Source organism: Diprion similis, chromosome 13, assembly GCF_021155765.1.
Source record: "Diprion similis isolate iyDipSimi1 chromosome 13, iyDipSimi1.1, whole genome shotgun sequence".
NCBI lineage: Eukaryota > Metazoa > Arthropoda > Insecta > Hymenoptera > Diprionidae > Diprion > Diprion similis.
In genome coordinates this window covers 1,797,052-1,823,458 of record NC_060117.1, presented here as the reverse complement: position 1 = coordinate 1,823,458, position 26,407 = coordinate 1,797,052, and the positions used below count along the sequence as shown (strand labels likewise).

The 26,407-nt window shown below is 38.8% G+C and overlaps 1 protein-coding gene across 4 annotated transcripts in view; it reads right to left on the bottom strand.

Annotated features, from left to right (window-relative positions):
• LOC124414082 (nephrin) overlaps positions 1–26,407 on the bottom strand; it is a 156,656-nt gene that overhangs the window by 73,313 nt on the left and 56,936 nt on the right. For all 4 annotated transcript variants that reach the window (XR_006929921.1, XM_046894987.1, XM_046894984.1 and 1 more), the window contains exon 2: positions 14,322–14,451. Coding sequence is in view for 3 of the 4 variants with exons in the window: in XM_046894987.1 (XP_046750943.1) it covers positions 14,322–14,451 (130 nt within the window). In the remaining variant the exon portion in view is untranslated. The remainder of the gene's footprint in view (positions 1–14,321; positions 14,452–26,407) is intronic.

Below are 26,407 nucleotides of genomic sequence, written 5' to 3'. Positions count from 1 at the left end.
CGAAAATTGAAATATACTCACACAGCGTTTCGATGTTTCAAATTTTTTAACCTTCTCATTTTCGGTTTCGGTTCATTTTGTCAAAATTTGATTTACTCCGCAATTTGGCGTTTTCGGAACTTTTCGAATTCGGAATTTCCACCCCACCCCAATTTCGTGACGTCATTGATTCTTCAGTAACGAATAAATTGTTCATCGATCCAATTCTTTGTATCATAGATTTCTACTTTTTTACAGGTTTATTTTAAATTTTGGATACTTCGAGCGTCAAGCTATCGATATATCAGGATTATTTTCACCAATCAATTCGATCACCTATACATACATATTCTTCGCTGAAGCTTCGAACAATGGGGAAAAAAAAAAAAAAAAAAAAGAAAAATGGAAGAGGAAGAGAGGGTGGAATACATGACCGGTGAGCATCGGGTGTATGTACCATATATACTACACGTGTGAAATATATCAGAATGCCATCGAGAAATAGCGTGAAATTTCCATTCAATCGAGAGGATCACTCACGCGCCAGGCCTGGCGCTTGAATAATGATTGACGGTACGAAATCGGATGCGAGTGCCGGGGTTTCTGGATTGGAAAATGGAAAAATTGCGATTGGAATGAAAAAGGAACGGGTTAGAAAGGGAAAATAAAAGATCCGAGAGACAAGTCAAAAAAAAAAAAACAAAAAAAAAAAACGAACAATCTACAATTTTTCTATCTTTTTTTTACCAACAATAAATTTCGACGACTTACCTCGTTTAACCATTTTTAAGCATACATTTTTATATTTGAGATATTTTCGTGAAACTTCGTGTGCAGGGATTTTTGAGAGTACTGATAACGAATCTGATTTTAGATTTTGAAAATTCCTCATCCAAGATGGTGGATTTAATATGACGGCCATCTTGTACACGGAATTGCAAAAAATGAACGTCAGATTCGTTGTCAGCGGCCACGAAAATCCTTGTATACAAAATTTCGCGAACTCACAACAGAAAATGCAAAAAATTGTTGATCGCCATATTGAATTCGCGATCTTGGTTAAGGAATTTTCAAAAACTAATCTCAAATTTGTTATCAGCGTCGCAAAAAACCAGATGATCACTGATTTACGAGAAAAAAATTCTGAACAGTCTGATCAAAAATATATTTCTCCAAAAAAGAAGAAAAAAGAAAAATCACTTTTTTTTTTATTTATAAAACAATAATAATAAATATTTGCGTGTTGCTCGATATTTTTCCTACATTCCTTAACATATCAGGAACAAACAAAATGCAAAAGACTCGACAGAAAACCGTTAATTACAGACAAGGGGTTGAAATTTTCCACCCTAAGCCGGCGCCCTGATAATACGAAGTTAAATAAATTTCATTGCATCGCTGCATCGTCGAGGAAATTTCAGATTTCTGACCGTCCGACGAGTTTCGTGGAGAGAGTTACGCCATTGGCCCGGTACACCCGAGGCCTTGCACAATACTCGGGCACGTTTTCGAGTTACACACGGTGAAGTGAACACCGAAGGAGACGAAAGCGCAGGCAGCTAGCCAGCAGACCCGTGAGTAAAACGGCGGCCACGTCGGAACGACGTGCACTCGCTTTGATCTTGATTTCGTAAAGCTCGAGCGGGTCAAAAGGGGGTTTTCGAAAAGGGAGAATTTCATGGCTTGTGAAGGGTTGAACCAAAATCGCAGTAAATTTTCTTTAGCTTTTCCAATTTTTGTGAAAAAAAATTTTCCTCAATTATTAAGAGTCGATATAAAAATTCCCGAATTTTTAGAATCCATTGTGAAATCGTGGAAAATTTTTCGAGACAAAAAATGAGAATTCAAGGGGTTGTTTTTACCCTTTAACCTCGAAATACGGAGGTACGTAGATGGGGAATCGGGGCTGATAAGATGCGCTTTGCGTCACGACTTCACGTCGTCCGCATCCTCGTCGTCGTCGTCCTGAGGAAAGCGCGGGTGCGGTGGAGAATAAAAATAACGATTTTCACTCCTACGGCGGGCTTCCGCTCGCCGACTCGCTGCCTCAGTTCTTCGTCCCGCATAAACGGTCTGTGTTCCAGAGCTTGAGAAAATTGAGACCCGTCGAAACGCGAATCTTGTGCTAAATTGTGAACGAGAGTGAAGGAAATCTCGTAAATCGTTTGAACACCGTAGGAAAAAAAGAAAAAAAAGAAAAAAAAATCTGAAAAAGTTTTAGGAGTCGAATTTTACTTTTTTTCAAACGGCAACAAGCGGAGAATTTTTGAAATCCGTTTCTCGTAGCTGGAGAATCGCCTGGAAAACATTGGGGTGAAGTTATCAAAAATCCATGTAAGGTATAGTCAAATATTAACTTGACGATAAAAACGCCAACCCCGAGAAAAGGAAGGGAGTAACGCAAATCGATTTCCGAGAAGGTAAAAAAATAAAACGGACACGACGAATTCGTGACTAAAGCCTTGGCCAACTTCTTTTCCACAGACTACGCGCGCACGCGCGCGCGTTTCTACAACGCATTTTGGGGGTTGATTACACCCTGGCTCCTTTTTCTACGGCTTTACTTACTCGAGACTCACTTCGAAATAAAGAGAGGCCTGCGCCTCTCTTAAATATTACAATACAGAGGCTGCGGGTGGGTTGAAGAGCGGAAGGAGCGAGCTTCCGAGTGGGTCAGAGGCACCCGTGGGGCAGAGATTCTCGTCTGGAAGTTTCGGAGAGCAGGAACCGTTGAACAGCGCACCGAGTCAAATAAATAAGGGGTGAAAGCCAGGCGGCCTGAATTCAGGCGAAACGACGGGAAGCAACGCTAAGTAGAAGCTGTGAAAACAGCTGGGAATGGTGTTCATTGATTTCGAAAAAAAATGTAGTGTGTCGTGATTTGTCTATAAAGAAAAAGCGTCGCTTTTCGATTTTTCTTCTGGTTTCCCGATCAGGGCCCGACTAGGCTGCCCGACTGGGCCCCGACAGGGAAACCCGACTAGGCCCCAGTCGGGTATCCCCGACAGATCCTTATTACTGAGAATGAATTTGAATGAAGTGTAAATTTTTCGCGAGCACGATTTGTTACTCGAAAAACCGAAAGGTAGTAAAAAATATTACGGAAGAGCTTCTCTCGACTGGCGCTATTATCTGCCAGCTTTAATTACCAGTGAAAGCCACCCTCCTCACTTCACCGCTTTTTATCCCTTTACGGTGCTGAGCTCGGCTGGTCCGAATTACAAACGTCCATAAAACGCCGGTTTTTTCCTTCTTTTGCGGCTAAGGGCAGTCGGATTCTCCCGACAGGACGTGTACGTATCATTATTTGACGTCGTTGGAATTTGCCGAGGGCGAGGTGGCGTGCGCCAGATCAAAGGTTCCGGAAACCCAGGAAGCAAGGTGAATACACGAAAGCTCAAGCTCAGGCTCCATCTTAGCCATCCACCCGGGAGAATGATTTCAAGAATTCCCTCGAGACGTGTATTTTCGACGGAATTTGTCTTGCTGGGAAAAACGAGGAAGATCCGTAACTTGAATACATGCAAGGAAATCATCATTTTGTTCTTTGAAATGGAAAAATTAAAGTCAAACGCAAGATTGAAAACCAGAATTTCCAAGGTTTTCCGCGAATTTTGAAAATCATTTCACGAATCCTTGTTCCAAGTTTGTTTCAAACAATTTCGATACATTTTGATTTCAATTTCTGTGGGCGGGGGGTTAGTGAATCGCTATTAGTAGGGTATACATGACAGCCGCCATCTTGTCCCAGAACTGTCACACACACCCTACTGCTATTTGATTCTGAAATGGATTTATACTGACAATTTCGATGATATTTTGGTGATTGATTTACTCCTCAAAATCTTGATGTCGTGAAGTTTTTTTCTCTTCCGAATATCCCGCTGCTTATTAATCGTCTTCGAGCTAAAAGCGCGATGATAAACGAGTCGAATCATCAACGCCACGAAACGAGAACCGCGTTGAGATATGCTCAACAATTAATTACACGCCTTAAGGACGGAGAAAAGGATACAGAAAAGCTGCTACTGATATGCGGGACGCCGTGGAATTGCCTCTCGACACGTGAATCCGTCCGACGATAAATCGAAGGGAATAAAAAGCAGCCCGCAAAAAATTGGGAATAGAAAAGAAAAAACGGAGGAGGATGATATGCAACGAGATAATAATACTCGCGGATAAACCTTATTTTGTAGTCATTTTCCGTTAAGGTGAGAGATTTATTTTCTTCCTTATCCGCGAGTACAAACGAGAAAAAAAAGAAACAATTTAGAAAAAAGAATTTTGAAAAATTTTGGAAGAAAAATTTTATCTTTTTATGATATTTATACAATATAAATAAATTGAATGTATTTTTTTTTTTTCTATTTAAAATTATGTGCTTGTAAAATTAAAATTCAAATTAAACAAATAGTTATAACAATCATAATGACAATGAATGTATAGATTCCAGTACATCAAAGTGAGGAGCCAAATTTTTTACGGTACATATGATAAAATTCATGTCCAAAATCATGTTCCATTTGCAATTGAATCATAAATTTTTTCCACCCTCATTCTGTCTTTCTCCTAATTCTATCATCGATCACGGTTCGCGCTGTTTCTGGATTATAAATAAATTCCTCCATTACAACGGATATTCCTTGTCAATTTCCATCAAGATAAATATATGCATTGAACACGCTTATTATTATATTTTATAATTTGTATCTCTGCGTGTATATATATATAATACAACGTTTAAATAAGGATCCTTCATTCCATGTTGTTTCTTGTACAACTTCGCAGGACGAGCTTTTCTTATCTCGCACGCATATACGGTATAAATATATCCCCTATATATATTATATATATATATATATATATATATATATATATATATATATTACGTGTATGTGTAGAGGGTGGAAAACCACCTTCTTGCGGTTAGCCTTAATATTAAACAAATTTATCTGCGCAATGTAATCTATTGCCCTCGGCGGTTTTGCATGTATATATCGTGTGCAATAAACGTTTACTCAAGGAGAGGGGAAAAAAAGAGAAAGATATAGGGAGAAAGAGAAAGTTTGAGAAAAACAAAAAATGAATTGAAATTACTCGTCGAAAATTCTGATTCGAGGTATGAATTTTTTTTTTCGTTTGTTTTTTTTTTTTTTCCTCACACTTTACTTCGACTTTCCGCAAGTTTTGACGAGAAAAGAAGAAGAAGAAGAAGAAGAAGAAGAAGAAAGAAAAAAAAAATACTACACCCCGACTTATCAGATCGAGAATCAAATCTGGTTTGGCACACGTAATACCAAATTTGGCGGTTAAATTTCTGCAATGTAATTCGCGTCCATCGGATATATATTTGAGATAAGAATATTACACGATCGGATTGCCGGAGGTGAAATAAGGGATTAGATTAAAATCATAGCATGGAATAAGGGTGGGGATCGGGTTTCGAGGCGGATATAAGGTCAGGAATCGCTGCCGGGTCGTGGATTCGATTCGGATATTTACGGCGGGTGTAGCTTAAAAGCTCGCGAAACTGAAGCCCGCGATCCAGATCCAGATCCAGATCCAGATCCCACGGGTTCCCCGAGTTCTCGAGCCTCTGCAGTGTCAGGGAAATTGCATTATTTCCCATCCTGTGCTACCCCCTCTCTTCTCGCGCCTCGCCTTCTCTGCAGGCGGTACTTTTAATGCCTATATAGGGCATTCCTTGCCAGTTCTATGCTCAAGTTTTTAAAACGAGGTTCAAAGGAATTACAATAATTTTTTTTTTTTTTTTTTTTCTTATAATCACGCATTTTATAGGTTTGCCATTTCTAGATTAGCTAAGTTTTGGTGTTTCTGGACTGAAGAATTTTTTCGGTGTCGCAATTTTGAGAAATTTTGCGGGTGATTTTTAGATTTTTTTTTTTGGTGCGAAATATATGTATTTTTTTTTTTTTTTCAATTTTTCTTTTTAAAAACTTTGCGTCAACTGACGACTGTTTTGAAGATCTGTATTTTTGACATCGCGTTATACTGAAACCCTTCAGACTTTCGGATTTCGACATTTTTCAACTCTGTGACTGAACATTCTCGCGATATTTTCGCTGCATGATTTAACGATTTTAAAAGTGTAAAATTTTCATATTCCGCAACACTGACACTGGGATTTTTTGCAATTCTAAGACCTTCAAAAAAAAAAAAAATTATTATCAAATGATTTTTCAGCCTATTAAAATGTAAGATTTTCTGAAATGATTCTCAAAAATTGACGTTTTTCGATCTGATGAACTCTAAATTAAGATCACGTTGAATTTATTAACGTCATCGTAACGATTCATGCTAAGTAAAAATCGTTATTCCCTAATTTTGGAACTGGTTAAAATTCGCTAAACCGTAATAAAGCAAAACATCCTAATATTTTTTCAAATCTTGCCTCCTTCAAAATTCGTTGCAGAAAAAAAAAAAATACGAATAAAATCATTTTTCCCGGAATGTTTCGTTGCGAAAACGTTGCCAACTTCAACCCTACGTAAGTTTAGAACAACAAATTGACAACAAAAAATAAAGGGAAAAAAAAATAAAAAAATTCACAACAAGTTCAAATCCAAGCGGCTCGCGTTTCTAACCAGTGAATACCGAACAATATTGGCACGGAATTCGGCATACGTGACGCAGGATAAAAATGGCGTAATACAAGGGTTGCGTAGGGCGGAAAAACGCCTCCTCGTCCCCTGAAAGCAGCAGAAGAGTTACATTTTGTAGGCTGGCTCGTAAACCGTTTATTACGTCTCCCACTAGCGAGTAGAGAGCGCTAGAAAACGCTTTTCACCGAAGGCTCGGCACATAACCTTTCCACTTCGAGTCCTCCGGCTCTCCGTCTTTTCGCGTCCCTTCCGACCTTCGCGACGTTTTTCGCGCCCCATATACGTACCTGCGCGAAAAATTATACACGAATATGCCCACTTTTGCGAATTCAGCCCAACGCGACGCGACGCTACGATCCGCAAGAATTTAAAAGCAAATGTCGCAACCCTCGAGCGAAATGAAAAATTCGAGAAGGACGGGAAGAGAGGAAAGTAAAGAGAGAGAAAAAAAAAAAAATACAAACTGCGGAAGGAGTAAAGAAATTGTTAAAGGAAAGAAGAAGAAAAACCTCGTGTAGTTGGAAACATTTTCCGTAAGGAATTTTTTTCATTCTGACAAATTTCTTTTATTTTCAAATTTTTTCTCATTACGTCTACCTACAGTCCTTTCTGTACAAAAATTTCAAAAGATATCAAAACGCGAAAAGGAATATTTTACTACTTCTAGGTAAAAAAAAAAAAAAAAAATCAAAACTACCAATTTCTCTCACGAAAAAACCCGAAGCAAGTCGAAAAGAATCGAGCGAATAATCTTAATAAGCTTAATTACAACTTGTAACACTGAATAGATTTTGATAAAAAATTACAATTTGTAAATGTAATTTGCATTTTATTTCCTTGTGATTATAAAATTCAGCGTGATTCGTATTTCCTTTTTCCCAATTACGAAATGCAACGCAATATAAAAGTTTTTTTTACTTCTAATTACGAAATGTAACGTAATTTCTGTTTAATTTTTTTTTTTTTGTTATGCTTTGCTTCAATTACAATCAGTACAAAAATAATTCATATTTCACTTATCGTTCAAATTTCGAAAAACAAATACAATTTGCATTTGTTTTTCTGACCACGGAACACAATGTAATTTCTATTTCATTCCGTTCTGATTATTACAAAACAAGAATGTAATTTATACTTTTTTCTCTTCCAACTCTCCAATTACAAATCAGAAAAATAATCTGCATCTTCTTGTTGTCTTAACCTTACTGCACTACTATAATTTTGAAGGGGTGTTTTTGAAGGGTGGGTGGTGGTAGATGACGACAGTGGGGGGGGGGGGGGGGGGTAACACAATAAGTAAGACTGTCAGACAATTAGGAGTGAACGTCGAGACGTCACTCGGTCGGTTTTCGCGTGTCGAGACGTTTTAATTATGGGGTTGGTCGGTTGGGGGTGATTTTGTGATGGCTGAAGGCGGAGAGGGAGGGAAGCACTTGTGCGTTGGCGTGATCATCAATCATCCATAATACGACGTTTTCTAAGCCGAGCGTCGGAAGGAAATCCACCCCCCGCCCCACCCCCTCATCCACCCATCGTGAACGCGCCTCACAGCCTTCCTGCAGCCTTGCTTTCTCACCCCTGCACTAGGGGTAGGTTATACATATACGCCGGTGACGAGAGTCGAAGACCACCGAGTCGAGGATTTCCAGATTGCCGGGTCAAAGATTAAGGTCATTTCACCTCCCCGGGGGGATGTAACGATGGCGAAGAGGATGGGTGGGGGGGGGGGGGGGAGGAGGGAAAAAAGGTGAAATATAATATGAAGAAGTGGAAACGGCCCGGGAGAGAGAAAATCGCTATGGAGTGTATATTTCATTCCGCACAGTCCTATCTTATCTTCTACTCAAACGACAATTTTATATCCAATTTTTCTTTCCCGTTTGTTGTTTTTTTTTCTTCTTCTGCAAATTTTTTTTTTCGGTTTTGTTTTTTCTTTTAAAATTTTTTTTTTTTCGTCGCGATTTTCCCTTTAAGTGTGCTCTTTTTTCTTCTTCGCAGCACCCTTTTTTTTTGATTCCCTTCGTTCGAGCGAGATCGGAGGATGATACGTCTCGCGTATACGGATTTGTCGTCGGGGGAGGGAAGAAGAAAAAAAAAAACGTCGAAACGTTTTGTAGTAAGAAAAAATCTACATTTTTGAACGAGAATATTTATAATTTTACAATTTTCCGTTTCATTCGTTTATAGATTCGCCTTCTGATATCTTTAATCTATATCCCTCAATTTTTCAAGTTCAGGTTTCATTGATTACAGCTTGAATATCAAAAAAAAACAAAAAACCAATAAAGAAAAAAAAATCAAAAAAGAAAACAATCAAAAAATCTTGAAATAAAATTTATTCAATGAGTAAATTTGATTCATTCGTGTCAAATTCGGTACAGTTCAAAAACAGGAGTAGAAAAAAAAAAAGCAAAGTAAAGAAATTTAAAATTTACGAAAGAATAAACAACATTATATCGAATATAATTTTAATCGCTGTGAGTAAAAGGAGAAAAATGAGTAAAAAATAATCTTCCGCATCTGCGCATTCAAATTTTTTTTTATTTTTTTTTTCCAACGTTAGCCTGTGTTAATTTTTTTTTATCTCTCTTTTCCAGCTAAAGAGGGTCGAAATGCGGGGGATGAAAAGTAGAGAAATAAGAGTTACAAGCGTAGATAGTAAATCCACGTTGCAATAATGCACGTAGATCTGCCCGCATCTTTCTGAGCTGCGTAGATAAAACACATCCCAGGCAGCACCAGAGAAAAAACGTCCAGCCAGAGAAAGAGAGAAAGGGAGAAAGAGCGGGAGGGTTTGAGGCGCGGTAAAGATGGTAGATTGGTTGAGTTATGGTTTGAATTAACCGCAGCTTCATGCCAGAATTTATAGGGGACGTTAAAAATCTAATGTATTACCTATATAGCGGCAACGAACGAACGAACGAACAAACCAACTAAAAGGGGGTGAAACCGAGGCTCGGGGTTTCACGTCGCATTACGATCGAGCAAAATATCGTGGCCCTTGTTCGCTTCCGCAGACTGAGCGCTCGCCTGCCGAGCCGGGGAAAATCGTTCGAGTGTACAAAATTTCCCGATGTTTAACCCCCGGCCCTCCGCGTTTTGTACGCCTCCCTGAACCACCGTAAATCAAAGCCGCGTCTCAAACTATGAGGAAAACGCGGTTTTATCTGCACCAGAATTCAGATAAGATGTACAAGAGGGAGAGAAAGGATCAAGAAAAAAAAAAAAAAAAATTTTAAGAAGGGGGGTTGTTTTTAGGGGTTGTTTTTTTTTTCAATCAATAGTCTCGTAACACTTGTGAGAATTGATTTTGTTCTCTCGTATAGTAGAAAAAATTTTATTCGTTACTTTTGAATTTTGTCCCCTATTCCCTAGACTTATCAATTTTCAAAAACTGATCACCGCTTATTGCAGTATTTTTTCTTGAGAAATTATTTAAATTTGATGAAAATTTTTACTACAATTTGAAATTTTCTGTTCAGTGAGAATTTTAACCATCCTAGCAGTTTTTTTCTTTTTCTTTTTTTTTTTTATCACTTTTGAGACCTGACGCCTCACACATGGGGGGGGGGGGGGGGGGGTGGATAGAGATAAACGCAATACGTGAGAGAATTTCCAGCGTCATTCTCCGAGGCAAGGCTTCGTCCGTCAGAAGCGGTTTGTATTATTCGAGCGACGCGTTTATGCCCCGCAATTTAGCGCCCCCGAGGCGCGGGGAATTAAGTCCTAACCCTAACCAAACCCCGCGAAACCCCAACCCCGATACAGACATTCATTCCTACTTTATTACGAACACGCACGTCGATTGCGAATGTGTGCGAATATTACAAATTATCACGTTTCCGCGTTATGACGAGTGATATTATCCTCGTCGGTCATTATCAGCCGTTAATATCGCCACACGCGGCTCTCTAATTATCTACATGTATACACATCATACATAATTCAACCTTCCGTTTCAAACCACCCTACGAAGCAGCTAAAACTTATAAACAAGGCATTTAGGAAATGTAAAATAGAAAGAATTCTCTACATTATTTTCCAAATTTGTGCAAACTTTTTTTTTTTTTTTTTTAGTTTCTACTCGTCTTTGGTGATGTAAGAATTTTTTTGGTTTTAACCTTCTTTTCTAACTTCCCTTTCAAACAAATATAACTCAACTTACAAAGCAGCTGCAACGCATAAAAAAAGTGTTTAGAAAATGTGAAGTAGAAAGAATTCTCTACATTATTTTCCAAATTTGAGCAAACTTTTTCTTTTTTTTTTTAGTTTCTACTCGTCTTTGGTGATGTAAGAATTTTTTTGGTTTTAACCTTCTTTTCTAACTTCCCTTTCAAACAAATATAACTCAACTTACAAAGCAGCTGCAACGCATAAAAAAAGTGTTTAGAAAATGTGAAGTAGAAAGAATTCTCTACATTATTTTCCAAATTTGAGCAAACTTTTTCTTTTTTTTTTTAGTTTCTACTCGTCTTTGGTGATGTAAGAATTTTTTTGGTTTTAACCTTCTTTTCTAACTTCCCTTTCAAACAAATATAACTCAACTTACAAAGCAGCTGCAACGCATAAAAAAGGTGTTTAGAAATGCGAAATAGAAAGAATTCTTTACGTTATTTTCCAAATTTGTGCAACATTTTTTTTCAATTTTCCACTCGTAAAAAAATTGTTCCTTTCGGTCGAAAATCATGGTTTTTTTCTCATTTCAACGAGTCTTTATCCAAAAATTTCCGCGACGATCTTGAAAATGACTCGATGAAAAATTTTAGAACAAAACAATGAACATGAAAAATTCTGATGTCCCGTTTAATTTGAACTTCCGGTTACACCTGAAATTAATTCATTTTAAATGTATATATATATATTTTTTTTTTAAATTCATCGATTTTTTTCTTATTCAAATTTTTTTCACTGACAATGAATACGTGTCAAGAGAACAGAACGACGAAGTAAAATAAAAACCGTAAATTTTTATCTGTAAATATATTTTTTTTTTCTTTTCCTTGCATCTTTCACTTTTCTTTTTTCTCCTCTTATTCGTTATTTTTCCGTTACGTCTGTATAGCCGTAGAATAAAGGACGTTGCCCCCGAGACGGTTGCCACAGGACTGTGATTTTAATATTCCGGAAACGTTTGTACAGAAACGTCGTCGACGAAGCATTTCGGGAAGGAGACGCTGCCGGTTATTGGAGAAAATTTACTGACAAACGACATTGTGAATATTTCAAAGCATGGCATTCGTCGAGTTTCGTGAGGTTTGACTGTTTGCTTCAGTTTTTCTTTCTTTCTTTCTTTCTCTCGTTTCTTATATATTTCTTTTTCATTGCTCGCCTTTATTTTATCCTTATTTATTCTAATCCTTATTTCATTTTGTTTTTCCAGAGAAAGAGAAAGAGAGAGAGAGAGAGAGAGAGAGAGAGAGAGAAACAGAGACACTGATGTTAATCGAAATTTTTAATTTATAGTCTAAATCACAGCCTATTATTATATTTTTCCAGTAGGTGTATTAGTCCGGCAAATTTTCAATAAATCTCTCAAATTTCAAATATTTACGAGTATTAATCGAAATTTCGAAGAACAACTTGCAATCTTAAAAAGCTGTTCTTTTCAGTTGGAATTTATATACTGCCATTTTCGTCAGACATTATTCGCGTTCATGTCCCTCGTGTAATGTTTTTATGAATCATATGAAAAAGTAAGCTGGAATGCCCCATATTTATATATATTAGTGTGGCGCAAAAAAACCGACTATTTTTTTTTTTTTTTGAGTCTCGTGTGACAAAATGTTAGTGTTTGATGTTTTATGAGCCCACTCCAAAGGACAGCTCGAAAAAAAAAAATTTTTAAGAGGTCTCTCAAAATTTTTTAAAATGTCAAAAATCGTAAAAAAATCAAATTAAAAAAATGATATTTTCAGTATTTTGTGTGATTTTTAATTCATGTCGTGGTGTATTGTTATCGATTCTTTCTTAATAAATGAAAGAAAAAAAATGTATGAAATCTTAATATGAATATTAAAAGATCGCTCGAAAAGATCTAAAGAAATGCACCAAAAAATTGAAAAAAAAAATTATGAGCGACCTTTCAAAATTTAAATTTTGAACTGAAACTTTCGAAAACTTATTTTTTTTTTTTTTTGTCTATAAAATTATACCGTAACGAGAAAAAAAAATTGAAAAAAAAAAAATCGATTTTTGACGATTTCTGACGTTTTAAAAAATGTGGAGCGACCTCTTGAAATGTTTTTTTTTTTAACTATCCTTTGGAGTGGGCTCTTAAAACATCAAAAATTAACATTTTGTCACACAAGGCTCAGAGAAAAAAAAAAAAAATAGTCGGTTTTTTTGCGTCACCCTAATATATAACATATATACATATAATCACATAGGTCGAGTATTTGATATTTATATTTCATTAAATCGTGGTCGTTTGACCTTTTCCTTTGGCACAAAACGTATAATATCCGTTGACGCATTAAACCGACTTAATGTACCTTAGCATCTGCACACGTACTCATATGTGTATCCCCACATAACGCGGTCACGCCCTGATTTTCACCTGACCACAAAGGGTTGCTTCTCCTAACATATTCGAAACGAACTTTCAATCTGATATTCTTGTGACGTCGCGTCGCCTGAGTTCAAATGTCGACGGAAATGAGATAAAATGAGATAACGCGATGATAAAACCAGGAATTGATGAGAAAAGAATAAAATCAAAGTGAAAAAGAATGAAGAAAAAAAAAACAAACGAACAAAAAAAAAAAAAAAACAGCTGAGATAAAATAAATTTTACATTCATCTGTTCAATATCACAATCCTCGAAAATATGCATCGTTTCGAGACGAATAAAGAGGGTGAAAATATACCGATAAATATTATAATAATATGCAAAAGTGTAATTACTTATTCTCGGCGAAGTTGTATAGCCGGAGAGAGAGAGAGAGAGTGAGGAAGAGTGCAAAAGGGGTCGAACGAACGCTGAAGGGATATCTTTTCGTTCGTTCAAAACTGTGATAATTAGCACTGATTGAAGGGGTGTCTCCCCTTAATTCCTTCTGTCTCGTCGTATAAATTACAAGTTTGAACCCCGTTGATATAATATTCCGCGATTGTCCTCGTCGACAAAAAGTTTCGGGATTTCAATTCCGAATGTGCTTCGAATTGGCTGACAACATGGCCTCCCGATATATTTTTTTCCACTTATTTTCCTTCTTTTCGTTCTTTCGAGTAAGTAAAAATTTTATATCTTCATTTTATATTTCTCTTTATTCCCTGTTTTTGCATCAACGAATGAAATTTTACTATAGAAACAGAAAAAAAGAAAAAAACAGTTTTTCGAGCAAAAAAAACTTCGAGGCTTATTTAACGAATTATTATTTTTATATGAAAGCGATTTAAATGCGAAACTCTCTCGGCTTTGTTTAATCGCTGTTCAGAATAAATGGTTAAAAAATGGGTAACTTTTTTTTTTAAATTGGACATATTATCGTTCTGGTTTCTAAAAGAGCAAACTTTATCTGACGAAACTGTTTTTCGATTATTAGTTACGTATGAAAGAAATGAAAATTTCACACCTAAAAGTCAGATTCAAAATTCGAGTTAACCGGTGCTATAACGTTACAGAAAAATTGCGAATTCGGGGAATTTGAAAAAATCAGAGAAATCATGTCTCGGGTATAAAAATCCTGTAAAATAGGAGAGGAAATATTTTCAACTCACATGTATATCGGAACTCCGTCGTCGTTTTTGTACCAAAGCACCATGTGGAGCTTGTCGTGTATCGGCGGTGATATGTCGCAGGATAATTCGACGTTTTGACCCTCGACGCTCGTAATATCGACTAGGGGTGCTGAAATATTAAAGAGAAAAGCCAGGTGAGTTTATTGACATAGCTGTATAGGCACGAAATTCATCTCAATTTTGTCAAAAAGAAAGAAACGAATATTTTACGAAATATCTGTAACAATAATCCTTTTATTTTCACCCTCATTATTATTATTATTGTTATTATTAAGACGTAGATAGTTTTGGAGTAAAGAAAAAAAGAAGAGAAAATTTGCTTAAAATTTTTCTTCTCTTTATTTAGGATAAAAAGAAATTCTGACGAATTTTCAAAATGTTTATAAAAACAATCGGAGAGTCGTTTCGTTATTTTCAAAGTTGATCGTCAATCCCGTAAACGAAAAAGCGGGAGAAAATTTTACTCTGATAGAAATTGAGAGTGAAAAATCTGTCGAGAAGCTTCTTTTCTACAAGAAAGCAAGAAGCTTTGAATTGTTTGGAACGAGACGCGGATGCTTGACAATGAAACCAAGTTTATCGTGATTATGAAGCTTTCTATTTAATTATCTCGATTGTTTTCCGAACAATTCTCGTTCCCTTATATTCACAATATTTTTAAAGATGGAGGATAAGAAAGAAGAAGAAACAATTTTTAACGATTCAATTTCGTTTTTAATTTTTTTTTTAATTCGAGTTAACTTCGTCTTTTTCGCATGAGTTGAATTTTCGCGGGTTGAGCATGGGATTTTTAAATTTTCTATCATTTTTAATTCCACCCTTATTTTTCAACTTGTAGCCTACCACGCGTGGCAAAAGAAATAATTGATTTGTAGCGTTGAAAGAGAGAGCCGGGTGAAAAATATATGCAAAAATGTTTAAAAGGATCGTTGAATAACAAATCTCGAATGCCTGCAGTCGGTGAAAATATTCCTGCCGGTGCTGCCGCTGCTTTTACACGCTTAGGTGGAAAATTATCGAGAATCTCGAATACCTGCAGCTGTAAATATGCGTGGGCGTATGAAATATTGCGGAAATATTATAGGAGAAGGAGCTGGAAATATGAATAAATGGAATGAAAAAATCGTCGATACGTTTCAAGTATAATATACGAAAAGGAAACAAGAATAGAAAAAAAAAAAAAACACCTCAACGCATAAATATTGCAAGCCCGCCACGTTGGCAATGCTTATGTATAAATATAATAGATAGACGAATCGTATACGTATGATGATTCATGTTTCAAAGGTTGAAAGATTGGATGAAAAAAAAAAAAAAAAATGAAAAAAGGAAATCTATACAGACGAGAAAAGAAAATGGGGGAAGGGGAAGGAGGGGGGGGGGGGGGGGGGGTCCAAAAAGAGATACGAAGAACGAAGAAGAAGAAGAAGAAGAAAAATAAAATTCTATGGGATGAAAAATATTTTTACAATCGTATTGCAGATTTCAAATTGTAGGTATACGTATGCGATTATATTCTGCAGATACGTTTTCCGAATTAACGCAGGGTAGAAACGTGAGAGACGATTAATTGTGATGGCAAAAAAAAAACGGGGAGAGGGGAGGGGTCACCCCTCCGTCGGAAAAAAATTAAACAACGAGGAAGAAGAAAGGGGATAAAAAGAGAGGGCGGCAAAGCAGGAAAGTACAAAAACGAAAAACCCAAAAAATAAAGAGTTGAATAAAGAATTCCAAAAGGCCAGTAATTTTAAGCTAATTAAACTCGATTTGTATTCGTCACTCGCACACGTCGTGGCTTTTCTCCTCCTTCTTTACTTTGTCTGTTTCTTTCTCTCTCTCTCTCTCTGTTTCTCCCTCTCTGTTTTACTTTTACTCCATGCTAGTCGTTGGATGATAATATTTAATAACTCAAGTCCAGTAAGTGACAGGTTCCTGCCTTTTTTTATTCTCCTTTGCCGTCCGGTTTCTCCTCTTTGTTTCACTTAAATTTCATTTGTCAAAGAGGTAATCGTTAAAGACGATTCAACTGTTGCGACGATAAAGGAAAACAAAACAAAAAAAAAAAAAAATAATCAAACGTCTCGAAAGTAAAGTTTAATTGCAGAAAAATTTCAAGACTCGTCATTAAAATTTCGCCCGCTCCTTATTTTATGACACAGAAAAATTTATTTTGAAATATAGAAACGCGTACAAAAACCTCGGTATACCTACTAGATCAACACTTTCAGTCGCGCAAATTAATTTTTAATTTTGTTGGGTTTCACGGAAGTGAAGAAAAAAACTCAAGATTTTGCATGTAATATACGGGGGAAAAAATAAATAAATAGAACGATGAAAACAAAAAGTTAAAAAAAGGTTGCCACTGTAGCTGCTTCTGTGACTAAAGGGGTTGAAAAAAAAAAAAAGAAAAACTTACCGGGGTGAATATATTTTTATTGAAAACTGTTGGATGGAAAAAAAATGAGAAACGACGTGAATTTTTTTGCCAGTGTAGCAGTCACCCGTTATCTATATACTCCTACGTATATAAGCTTTATTCGAAACGGTCCGGCGTTGAGAAAAAAAAGAAAGAAAAAACCCCCCCAAAAAAAAAAAAAAAAAAGTAGGTATGCAATAACTTCGGAGGGCTCGAAATAAGGAAAATAATGGAGACGTAGCGTCGGAGTGAAGTTGGCACCCGTGTCGAAGGGGTGTATGGTTACGTCGAGGGATGGGGGAGGCGCTAAAGGACTAAAGGGCTAAAAGGACTCGGGCAAAATCGGTACGGAAGGCTGCAGACCCGCTTCGGAAGTCCAATTTCTTCGCAAATTCCGGATAGGCAATTCAAAAGAACGAGCGGGGTTCGATTCGCGGATTTTCCGAAGGGGGTGAGTCGGGGTGAGGTGCCGGCGATTCTAAATCGCAATCCTATATATACGCAGCCAACGGACCGTCTAAAGGTACCAAAACTCCTCCCCCCAACCACCGCCGCCGCCACCATTTCGCATCGGCTAGCTGCGTCAGGTTTAGATGACGCGAAAAAGTAGGGTTTGGTTTGGTTTCTGTAAAAAGAAGAACTCCGGGGATAGGATTCGGGGATGGAAACGGAAACGGAAACGGAATCAGGATATCGAGGTAATCCTTTTTTTCTTTTTCACTTTCCATCTCCTTTGCTAATGTAAGAATAGTGTCTATTGGTTTCAATCGAAAATCACGTTTTCAAGATCAAGATTAGAATTAATCATCTGATCAGATGACATGCATCTGCATACAAAATTTGGGGGCAAATTGGGCACCTTTATATTTTTGATTTTTCAAAAAATTTTGGGGCAAAGTGGGCCTCTGGGGACAAAGCAGGCACGTTAAAATTTTTGATTTCTCAAAAAAATTTGAGGCAAAGTGGGCCCCTGGGGGCAAAGTGGGCACCTTCAAATTTTTTATTTCTCAAAAAATTGCGGGGCAAAGTGGGCCCCCGTGAAATTGTGTCAAATAACAAGGGATAAAATGAACGACCTGAACTTTGTATCAAATATAAATTATTCGGAAATCAGCTCATTGCGCGAAAGCTTTCAAGTTGTGCTTTACTCTCAACTAAAAATTTTATTTTGATTTTAGGCATTATTTTCTTAGAGGATCCACTTTGCCCCACCCACCCCTATTCACGATTCGAACCAAGCATTGCCATGACTTCGAGTAAAAGTATAACCAAGCCCTAGATTTGGAACGAGGAAAGAGAGATTGATTCATTGAATAAACTTCGCAGGATGGATTTCCTCGGAGAGTCGAGTTACCGGATCGATTCTGGGAAGGCCTGTATAAACGCCGGCAATTAATTACCGCCACAATTAATAACCGGTTACGGACCTTGCGGCGGGAGTAGTAGTGACGTTGTATTAGGCCGGATGAGAATCCATCTTGACCAGAACCGGAGGGTGTGAGCCGCGTAAGTGAATGCCTGTACACCTATATCAACCTGTCCGAAAAGCCAACAGGTGTGTCTAGCCGAGGTTTGGCGAACCGGAAGAACGCGAAGAGAGAGGCTGATTAATTATGATTATGAAATTAGAAATCGGCAATAAAAACTCTCATTTTTTACCAATCACGTATTTTAACAAGCTTACCCAACGCACTCGAAATAGAAGTTTTAAAAATTTGTTCTTTTTTGGTTAGCAGTTTTAGATATTTTCATTTTCGGAATTCTGACCATTCTGATGTTTTACCCTCACCCAAAAATGTTGCGCAGGAAGGTGAGATAAAAAAAAATGGATGATAGAAAATGTAGCGATAAAATGGTATATAGTATTATTATTATTATTATTCTTATTATTGATGTTGTAATTGAATTTGGAGGACAAAAAAATTATTATTTGTTTTACTTTGAAATTATAAGAATCGTTTTCAACCTAGCTTGACAATTCAAGAGGAGAAAAACCAAAGAATAATAGGTATTTGTATTTTTTGGGGAACAGATATTATTATTATTGTTATAACTATTAAAGTTTTTTCGACGATCAATTCTGCTCCGACGATTTTCCGACCTGACGTTAATCGTTCCATTTCCGGTTTCCAGCCAAGGCGGCCAAATTGCGAACGAACGAATTTCTCTGTCCCTCCGCTGTTTCTCAATTTCGCTTCTTTCCGGGAATCTAAGTAAACCTGGGGGTCGTAACGCGTCGGCATAAAAATTAGAATGCATTCATTATTTATTGCCCAGCCGTGTGGCGGGATATAAATAATATTTAAGCGGCGCTCTTTATCATATAAACGCGGGCGAGCCTAATGGCGCTCATTTGAATCCCTGTTTTTCCCTCTCGGCCACCCACCCTCACCCACTACCCCCCTCCCTTATTCCGCCCCATTCTTAATGGGCTTAGTAAACTCGAGAAAACACGCCACACACTTCCGACCGTTTACCATCGGCTCCCTCGGGTTACCCGCTCTGCTTTTTTCCCTCACGAGCCTCGGAAAGCAAGAATGGGGAAAAATGAGCCGGTAAAAACGAAACGTAAAGTCGACGTGAAGGGAGGAAAGGATGACAAAAACTCACCAATTACCGTCCTTCACTTCGTCAAATAAGGCTCGGTAACGATTTAACCCATCATGGATGAATATTTCGTGAGTTCAGTCCTTCCTCTACGAGTCTCCGACATTTGCATTGGCTCCAAGTACTACCTACACTTAAGGTGCTTATAAAGACGTGTTGTACACCTCAAAAACGTGAGGATGCAAAACTCTTATACCGCTCAAGCGATCAGAGTGAAACTTGGACAGTTAATGCCTTATTTTGGCAGAAACTGGAGCGTCTTTTTACTTTTCAAAAATTTGGAAAAAAATTTTACAGATTGGTTACCACCCACAGAAATTGGCCAAATTTTCACAGTTGCACTGAATGAATCGAACTATCCGATATGATGCCTCTCGGCGGTGATGAAACACACATTTTGAGCCCAGTCCCATGAGATTTGATGGTCAAATGACGAAACGGCAGCTGATCTGGTTTTCGATTACAAAGAACACTGAAATCTCATTTTGGCGACATTTGTTACCGACATTACGCGCATGCCGGTAATGCATGCGTGTAATGTCGGTAAAAAATTACCGGCATCCGTGAAAAGTCGGTAACAAATGTCACCAAAATGAGATTTCGGTGTTCTTCGTAATCGAAAACTAGATCAGTTGCCATTTCGTCACATGCGATGCTAGCATAACCTTCATTCGTCTTAAATTGAAGTCTGTACACGTTTATTTCACTGTCTCTCAACATTCATCGTCCATTGGTGGATATAACCGGAATGAAAATGGTCTCGGAAAGATCTGGATTGAATTTGACTGATCTTCGATCCGGACCGATGAGGCACGTCGATGTTGATGGAGGTCAGAATGCGTATTACACAGAGACGAGTATAAATGACGGGGAAATTGGAACTGATTCATTGATATGCGAGGAGGCGAAATGATTGACGCGGAATGCGAGCCGCCACTTGCTGGATAAACAGTCCCTCTCGAACCCGTCCAACAACGACGTTCCTCCTAACCGAGTTTAAGAGGAGCAAGCACTTGACTGCCAACCCTAAACGACCGAGTGCTCCAATACCTGAAGAGCCAAGCCAATTCGTTCCATCCGCGCAACCAGAAACACCTGATTAAGCTGAAACTACGCATTAGACATCGGCTAAAAGCCCATTTCGACAAATCGTTGAAAATGCGAGAAGCATCACGTGAGTGCAATCATCCTTTTCGTACCTACGTTGACTAATCCAAAGCATGACGTGGACGATGAGGTGCAATAACTATGAAAGCATTTCTACATTTCTGGATAATTTTTGTCACCACTGTCGACTGTCGGATAACAGTCACTAGGTAAGCTTAAACCTGGCGATGCACTTTCTATTATTCTTCCTCTTCTTATTTCAGGCTGTCCAACGTCTCCCGGACGGCTCATCTGTTTCAATTTATAGCACGCAGTAAAATGCGCTCAGAGCCAGGTTGGAATTCCCGACACACTCAGCTGGCACATCGTAAAGGATAAAACGTCACGTCGTTTAACTCTGCCCGACGATGCACTTAGGAGATTGCCGTTCCACCAGGGCGCAATTAGAAAACAAAGTAGGTACAACGCGTTTAACACCTTGGAAAACGTTCAACTCCATGATCGGTCGATCATTCATAGCTTTTACTTGGACATTGGTGACATGGTCCACTCGATGGTTGTAACATTGGTTTACGAGGTGGACAAATCGAATTTCAGGATCTGATATAGTCAACAATTGGAAAGCATTTGTTGATACCATGTATTGGTATCTTCAAAACTGACACCGCAACACACCATACTCTTCGTGTGTATGAAGGTGAATGGTTTCACGTGTCATCAAACGGCTCGTATCACAGACCAAGAAAAGATCCTGCGCCATTTACTAAAGAGTTCTCACCCAAAATACAAACGTAAACATAAACATAGTCATCATGTACATCATGCTTGTGAAAACGAATGTAGAGTGACGTTAGGAACGGGACACATCGATGGGAGTCCAAGAGATCAAGGTGAGTTGCTACAGCTTCTTGGCTTCTGAATTCTCTCTCTCTCTTTCTCTCTCCGAGGGAAAAGTTAATGAAAATGTGAAGTGGTACGGAAGAATATTAACCGGTCACTGGCTCCAAGACGCTGGTCTGACTCTGTCTCATTCGGTTTAACTGGAAGGGACAAGACCCGGCGACCTCTCGGAGTCTCCTTTGCGGAGACATTCTCATCCGTCATTTCATGCTTTTTGCATCAAGAATATATATACTAGTCTTTGCCGAGTAACCAACTGGCTGCCTCTTCGTCAGGTCAGCAAAAATTTCCACTAAAGTCCTCGGACTTTTTCCGGAAATATCACCGCCGTAAGACTAGTTCGAATTTACTGCAAAGTAGAGTAACCCAGAGTAAGACCACCAGTGCAACAACGGGTGAGAAAATTGGTAGCTTGCAGTAAGGAACTTTGCCGAAGTTTTTTTTATCAAGACGTGCACATATATGCAGTTGGTACAACTGGGTTGTCGTTAACCAGCTGTTGTGTTTCACGCGTGTGAGTTCCTTGTTCCGTGCCTTTTTTCCCTCTCCAAGGGTGGTCGTCGCCTTCTATTTTCTTCCGTTTTACCCTCTCGAACGTCGTAAACTTGAGAGTTAGATCTACCCACTGGGATGTGGTAGCATAAAGCAGGGCTTGCAAGATTAATTAAAACATTTCCACGAAACAATGCAGTTCCCTCGGCTTAGAAACACATCCACGTAACACAATGCTGCAATCCCTCTCTTCATCCCCGTCTCTTCAATCGGCTCGTAAAACAAACTTTTGGTAGGCAGACCACTCCTCGAGTAAGCGATCGCACTTTTCCCGCTTCCCCTTCTCCTCCTCCTCCTCCACTCTCTTCTCATCCCGTCCGCTAAACTTTGGCTCATCAAAAAGTTTTCAACACCGCGGTTGAGGGGGGTTGGGGGTTGGGTTAGGTATGTCGGAGGGACTAAATAATTTTCAAAAATCACAACCACCGAGTCACCGTTCGTGTAACCCACCTTCACCCATTTGCGTGTGTCAGTCGCTTATATTCCACATCGCTCCCAGCGAATTGAGGGAACATAATTAACCCTGTACTTTGGAGTTCCTCGCGCTTAAGGTAGCTCAATTTATTATTATTATTATTATTATTATTTGCGCCTCCTAGGGCACTTTAGAAATATAAGAAAAAAAAACGTCTCCTTCCTTTTTCCTCTTCAACTTAGCAAAAGGATCTCTAAAGATCGCGCGATAACTCATCCTGGCAAAGGTAAAAAATCAGGGGATAAATTTATCGCGGGGTGCAAATAAATTATGAAAAAAAAAATCAAAAAAAGAAAAGAAAACAGTCATTTCTCCAACGAGATGAACAATCTCAGTTCAGACCTTGCCTTGACATCCTGTGACAGCGGTAGGATGCCTTCGTAAGCTTCAACGATTCCGTTTACATAACACGTGACCGATTTCATTCGTGAGTTGTTACAACTTATATCAGTCACTTTTACAGGATTCATGTATGCATTTCTGCTTGTCCATCCTTTCAAGATCTTTTTAATTCCTTTTTTGCTTATGCAAAGTTATTTGAGATCATTAGATAGATCGTTGAATATTTTTTAAAGCTACCAACAAACAAATCGTTGTGATTTTGCGCTCGCATCGTCGGGACATAGGCGGGGTATTGTGTTATAGCCACGACGACGTCGAGCGTCGCGACGGCGAAGCGACGCGACGCGGTGAGTTACGGAAAACGGAACCAAGGACGTGGCCACTTCCGTTTGTAATACAACTCCAGCGTACAATGGGTCACAATGGGCAAGGGTGCTTCCAGGAGGCCCAACCCTCCCATCATCCCCTCCCTTACACAACCGTTTCTGTGCTCCAACTCGCAGTTCACACATACACACGTGATATAATAAATACCTGCAGTACCAGTACATTTTCTCACCCGGAAATTCTCAGTCCGGTAGAAAGCTCAGTGGTATTGGAATAACGCTTACAGTATTTATGCGGGAATCAACCTCCGCCCGGCGAGTCTCCCGAGTCTCGATAAAGGAGCACCGATTTCATTACCAGGGTTTTCGCTCTTCCAGATTCAAGAATTCAATACTTTGACTATTATTCTGTCCGGTGAAGTCCTCACTTCGCAGGAAAAAAAAATTGTTTCTACTTTACAAAGTCTATCTTACATGGTTGGAAAAAAAATGTCCCAGCAGATCGGCTGAAGGTTTTGAGATAATTGAACCATTTTTTAATGCTAGATTACTGTAAGTAAAAATTTCGAATTAAATCTTGACATGACAACTTAAATGTTGAAATTTAAAAAAATTGTTACACATTCACTAACAGAAATATAAAGTGGACATGCTGTGACATTCTATTTAGTTAAATTTTTCTAACAGTGTACTTGTCTTGATGTTTTCAACGACGTAATTCTTCGAATAGTATTTAGAATAGTCTTGATAATAAAGACGGCTCGTCATTCGTCTACATGTACACAAATATATGTATATGGATTAATTAAGTGATACGACAAAAGGGTAATGAAATTAATTGCCGAGTAAGAAAATGAGTTTCTGACTCCGTGTAAGTGAGCAAAGTTTTAAACAATAATTATAAACTCACCCCCCCCCCCCTTGTCTTTCTCTCTCTCACATCTTCTCATTCCTTGGCTCGGCGAATCGTTACTACGAAGGGGATTCGAGAGGGCGGGATGAAAGTTGTTTAAATTTTCATAATACAGATTTCACCTAAATTACTCCGTGGGAATTAGTGGGTTGTAGAAAGGGCGGAAAAGCTCTAGTACATGGGGCCTGAATGTCTATATATATATATAGAAGCTTTCGTAAGATAAGCTTTTAGTATATTCGCTTGCCCTCAGCTGCGTGGCCTCGGTTAATGAGATAACAAATAGAACAAGACGAGGAGAACCGATGATAAGTAAGAACAACAAATATAAGACGAAAAGAGCATATTGTTATAATAAAAGTAAGTGAGAAAAAAAATCGAAATCGGATTGAACGATATCTACTGTAAACAATCATGAGCAAGAAATTCGTTATGACAATAATTTTTTGCCAAACCATGTAAAGCGGATTTCAAAACATAGAAACAGACAGAGAAAGTCAAGTTTCGCTTATTAGGAATGCATTGATCAAAAGCTGTGAATAATTCCCGATCTGGTACTTCGGTTAATTCATTTCATTACACCGGGATAATCCAATTATGCAATTAATACCGGCCGAATCCAGTGAGAAAGCCCGTTTCTATATGAAATATATATCGAAGCGTAACTAATCAATTCTTGTCCTCTTTGATTTGGACCCTTTAGATTTCTGAGCATCAGAAGTCATCGAGATAAAAAGTCGAAAAAAGAATCCATGGTTTCTGCTCGTTCCATTAAACCAGCTGAGAGAAAATGGGCCGCCAACTTTTGGTGCTTCGGATCGGAACACCTGCTTTCACCGATATAGAACGGCTAAAATCGGATCCCAAGGAGAGCAGCGGGAGAAAATTGTAAACTCGCGTGATGAAAACGATAAAGAAACACAGCGCGAGACCCGGTTTGCAAATGTTCATACCTGAACTGCCAAATGACACGCTGTCGATCTCTTCGTGTTTCGTTGTGCGAAGTTGAAAACGAGCCACGCTAATCAAATGATCGATTCGCAGCGCTTATCACGGAGCCGCTGTTTGGGTGGTGGCCTCAAGATTCGTTAGTGAGGCGAAGTGTTTGTACTTTGAATTCTAACAAGTCCCTGAAATGTTTTCCACTGAAATTGTGAGACTGGATTTCGCCGCGTGACCCAATCAAAGGTCTGATCCGTTCATCGGGTGGATTAGAATCTAATCAAGAGAGCGAGTCGTCGACTCTGTGACGAATCCCAGCCTCTTGCCTCGAAGGGACCACCTCTTCATCATTCTCCCATCATCCGACCTACGTTCTGCCGCGAAACTGAATCCAGAAGCCCAGAGGAAGTGTCAACCCTGTCAAACCCTACTCCGCAAACGGGTAAAGAGTAAACGTCCGGCTTTGACAAACTCTTCCGAGAAACTGGCCAACAAACCCTCGCCTTCGAGCTCCAAGCCAATCAACAAACTTGACGAGTTCCGGTGCAAAAAAGGAGTTTCTACACGACTGGATGGTGTCGGAGTCTAAGCTAAAAGAGGAACTCAGAATCGTTCATCGCACTGAAGACTGATTTTTGGAATTTCTTTCTATCTCAGTAGTAATACAATGCCGGTTCTGCGCACAGATTCCTGTTACCGACACTTACCGACATCTTCCCTAGACTCTAACCCTTTAAAGGTAAAAATCTTGCTGCTTTGCCGACCGTTTTATCGACCGAAGGTCAAAATCACGCCGCTTTACCATCGGTCTCGCTGTCATCCCCCCTACCGACGGTCGAAGTGTAGCGGATTGTGACGTCATCGCGGAGAAGGGTTTGAGTCTGGGGAAGATGTCAGTAAGTGTCAATAACAGGAATCTGTGCGCAAAGCGCCATCGTATTACTACTTATCTCTCATACCTGATAAGTATTCGATACGATTGTTGAAAATTCTGTTTAAGTAAGTTAAATTTCGGGCCCGACATAAAAGTGTCGAAATTAGTGATCAGATGGTGAAATCTGATGCTGCGAGAGAATTTTGGTACCGCGTTGAAATCAGCTTCCCGGATCTGTAACTCTGACAAACGAAGGGAGAGAGAGAGAGAGAAAGAGAAAAGGGGCGGGAGAAAGAGGGAAGAAAAAGTGTAAAAAAGAGGGAATCTCCTATTAGGGAAGAAGAACGTGCCGGTTAGCCGGGCGCAACTAAGCGGGTTAGCTGCAAAACCTTTCGAAATCGAGAACCAGCGGCGCTGAACGTTAAGTCCAGAATGATAGCTTCTAATTTCTCCACTTCACTCGACGCCTCTCCCTTTCCGGGCAAAAAACTTTCTAATGCCTTCCGTCGTCGCCCGGTGAAAGCAACTCAACCTTCTCGACCCTGAGTTTTTTGCCTCAGAGTTTTGGCATCCTTGGTCGCTTATCGTATTATACCAAAATGGCGGATTTC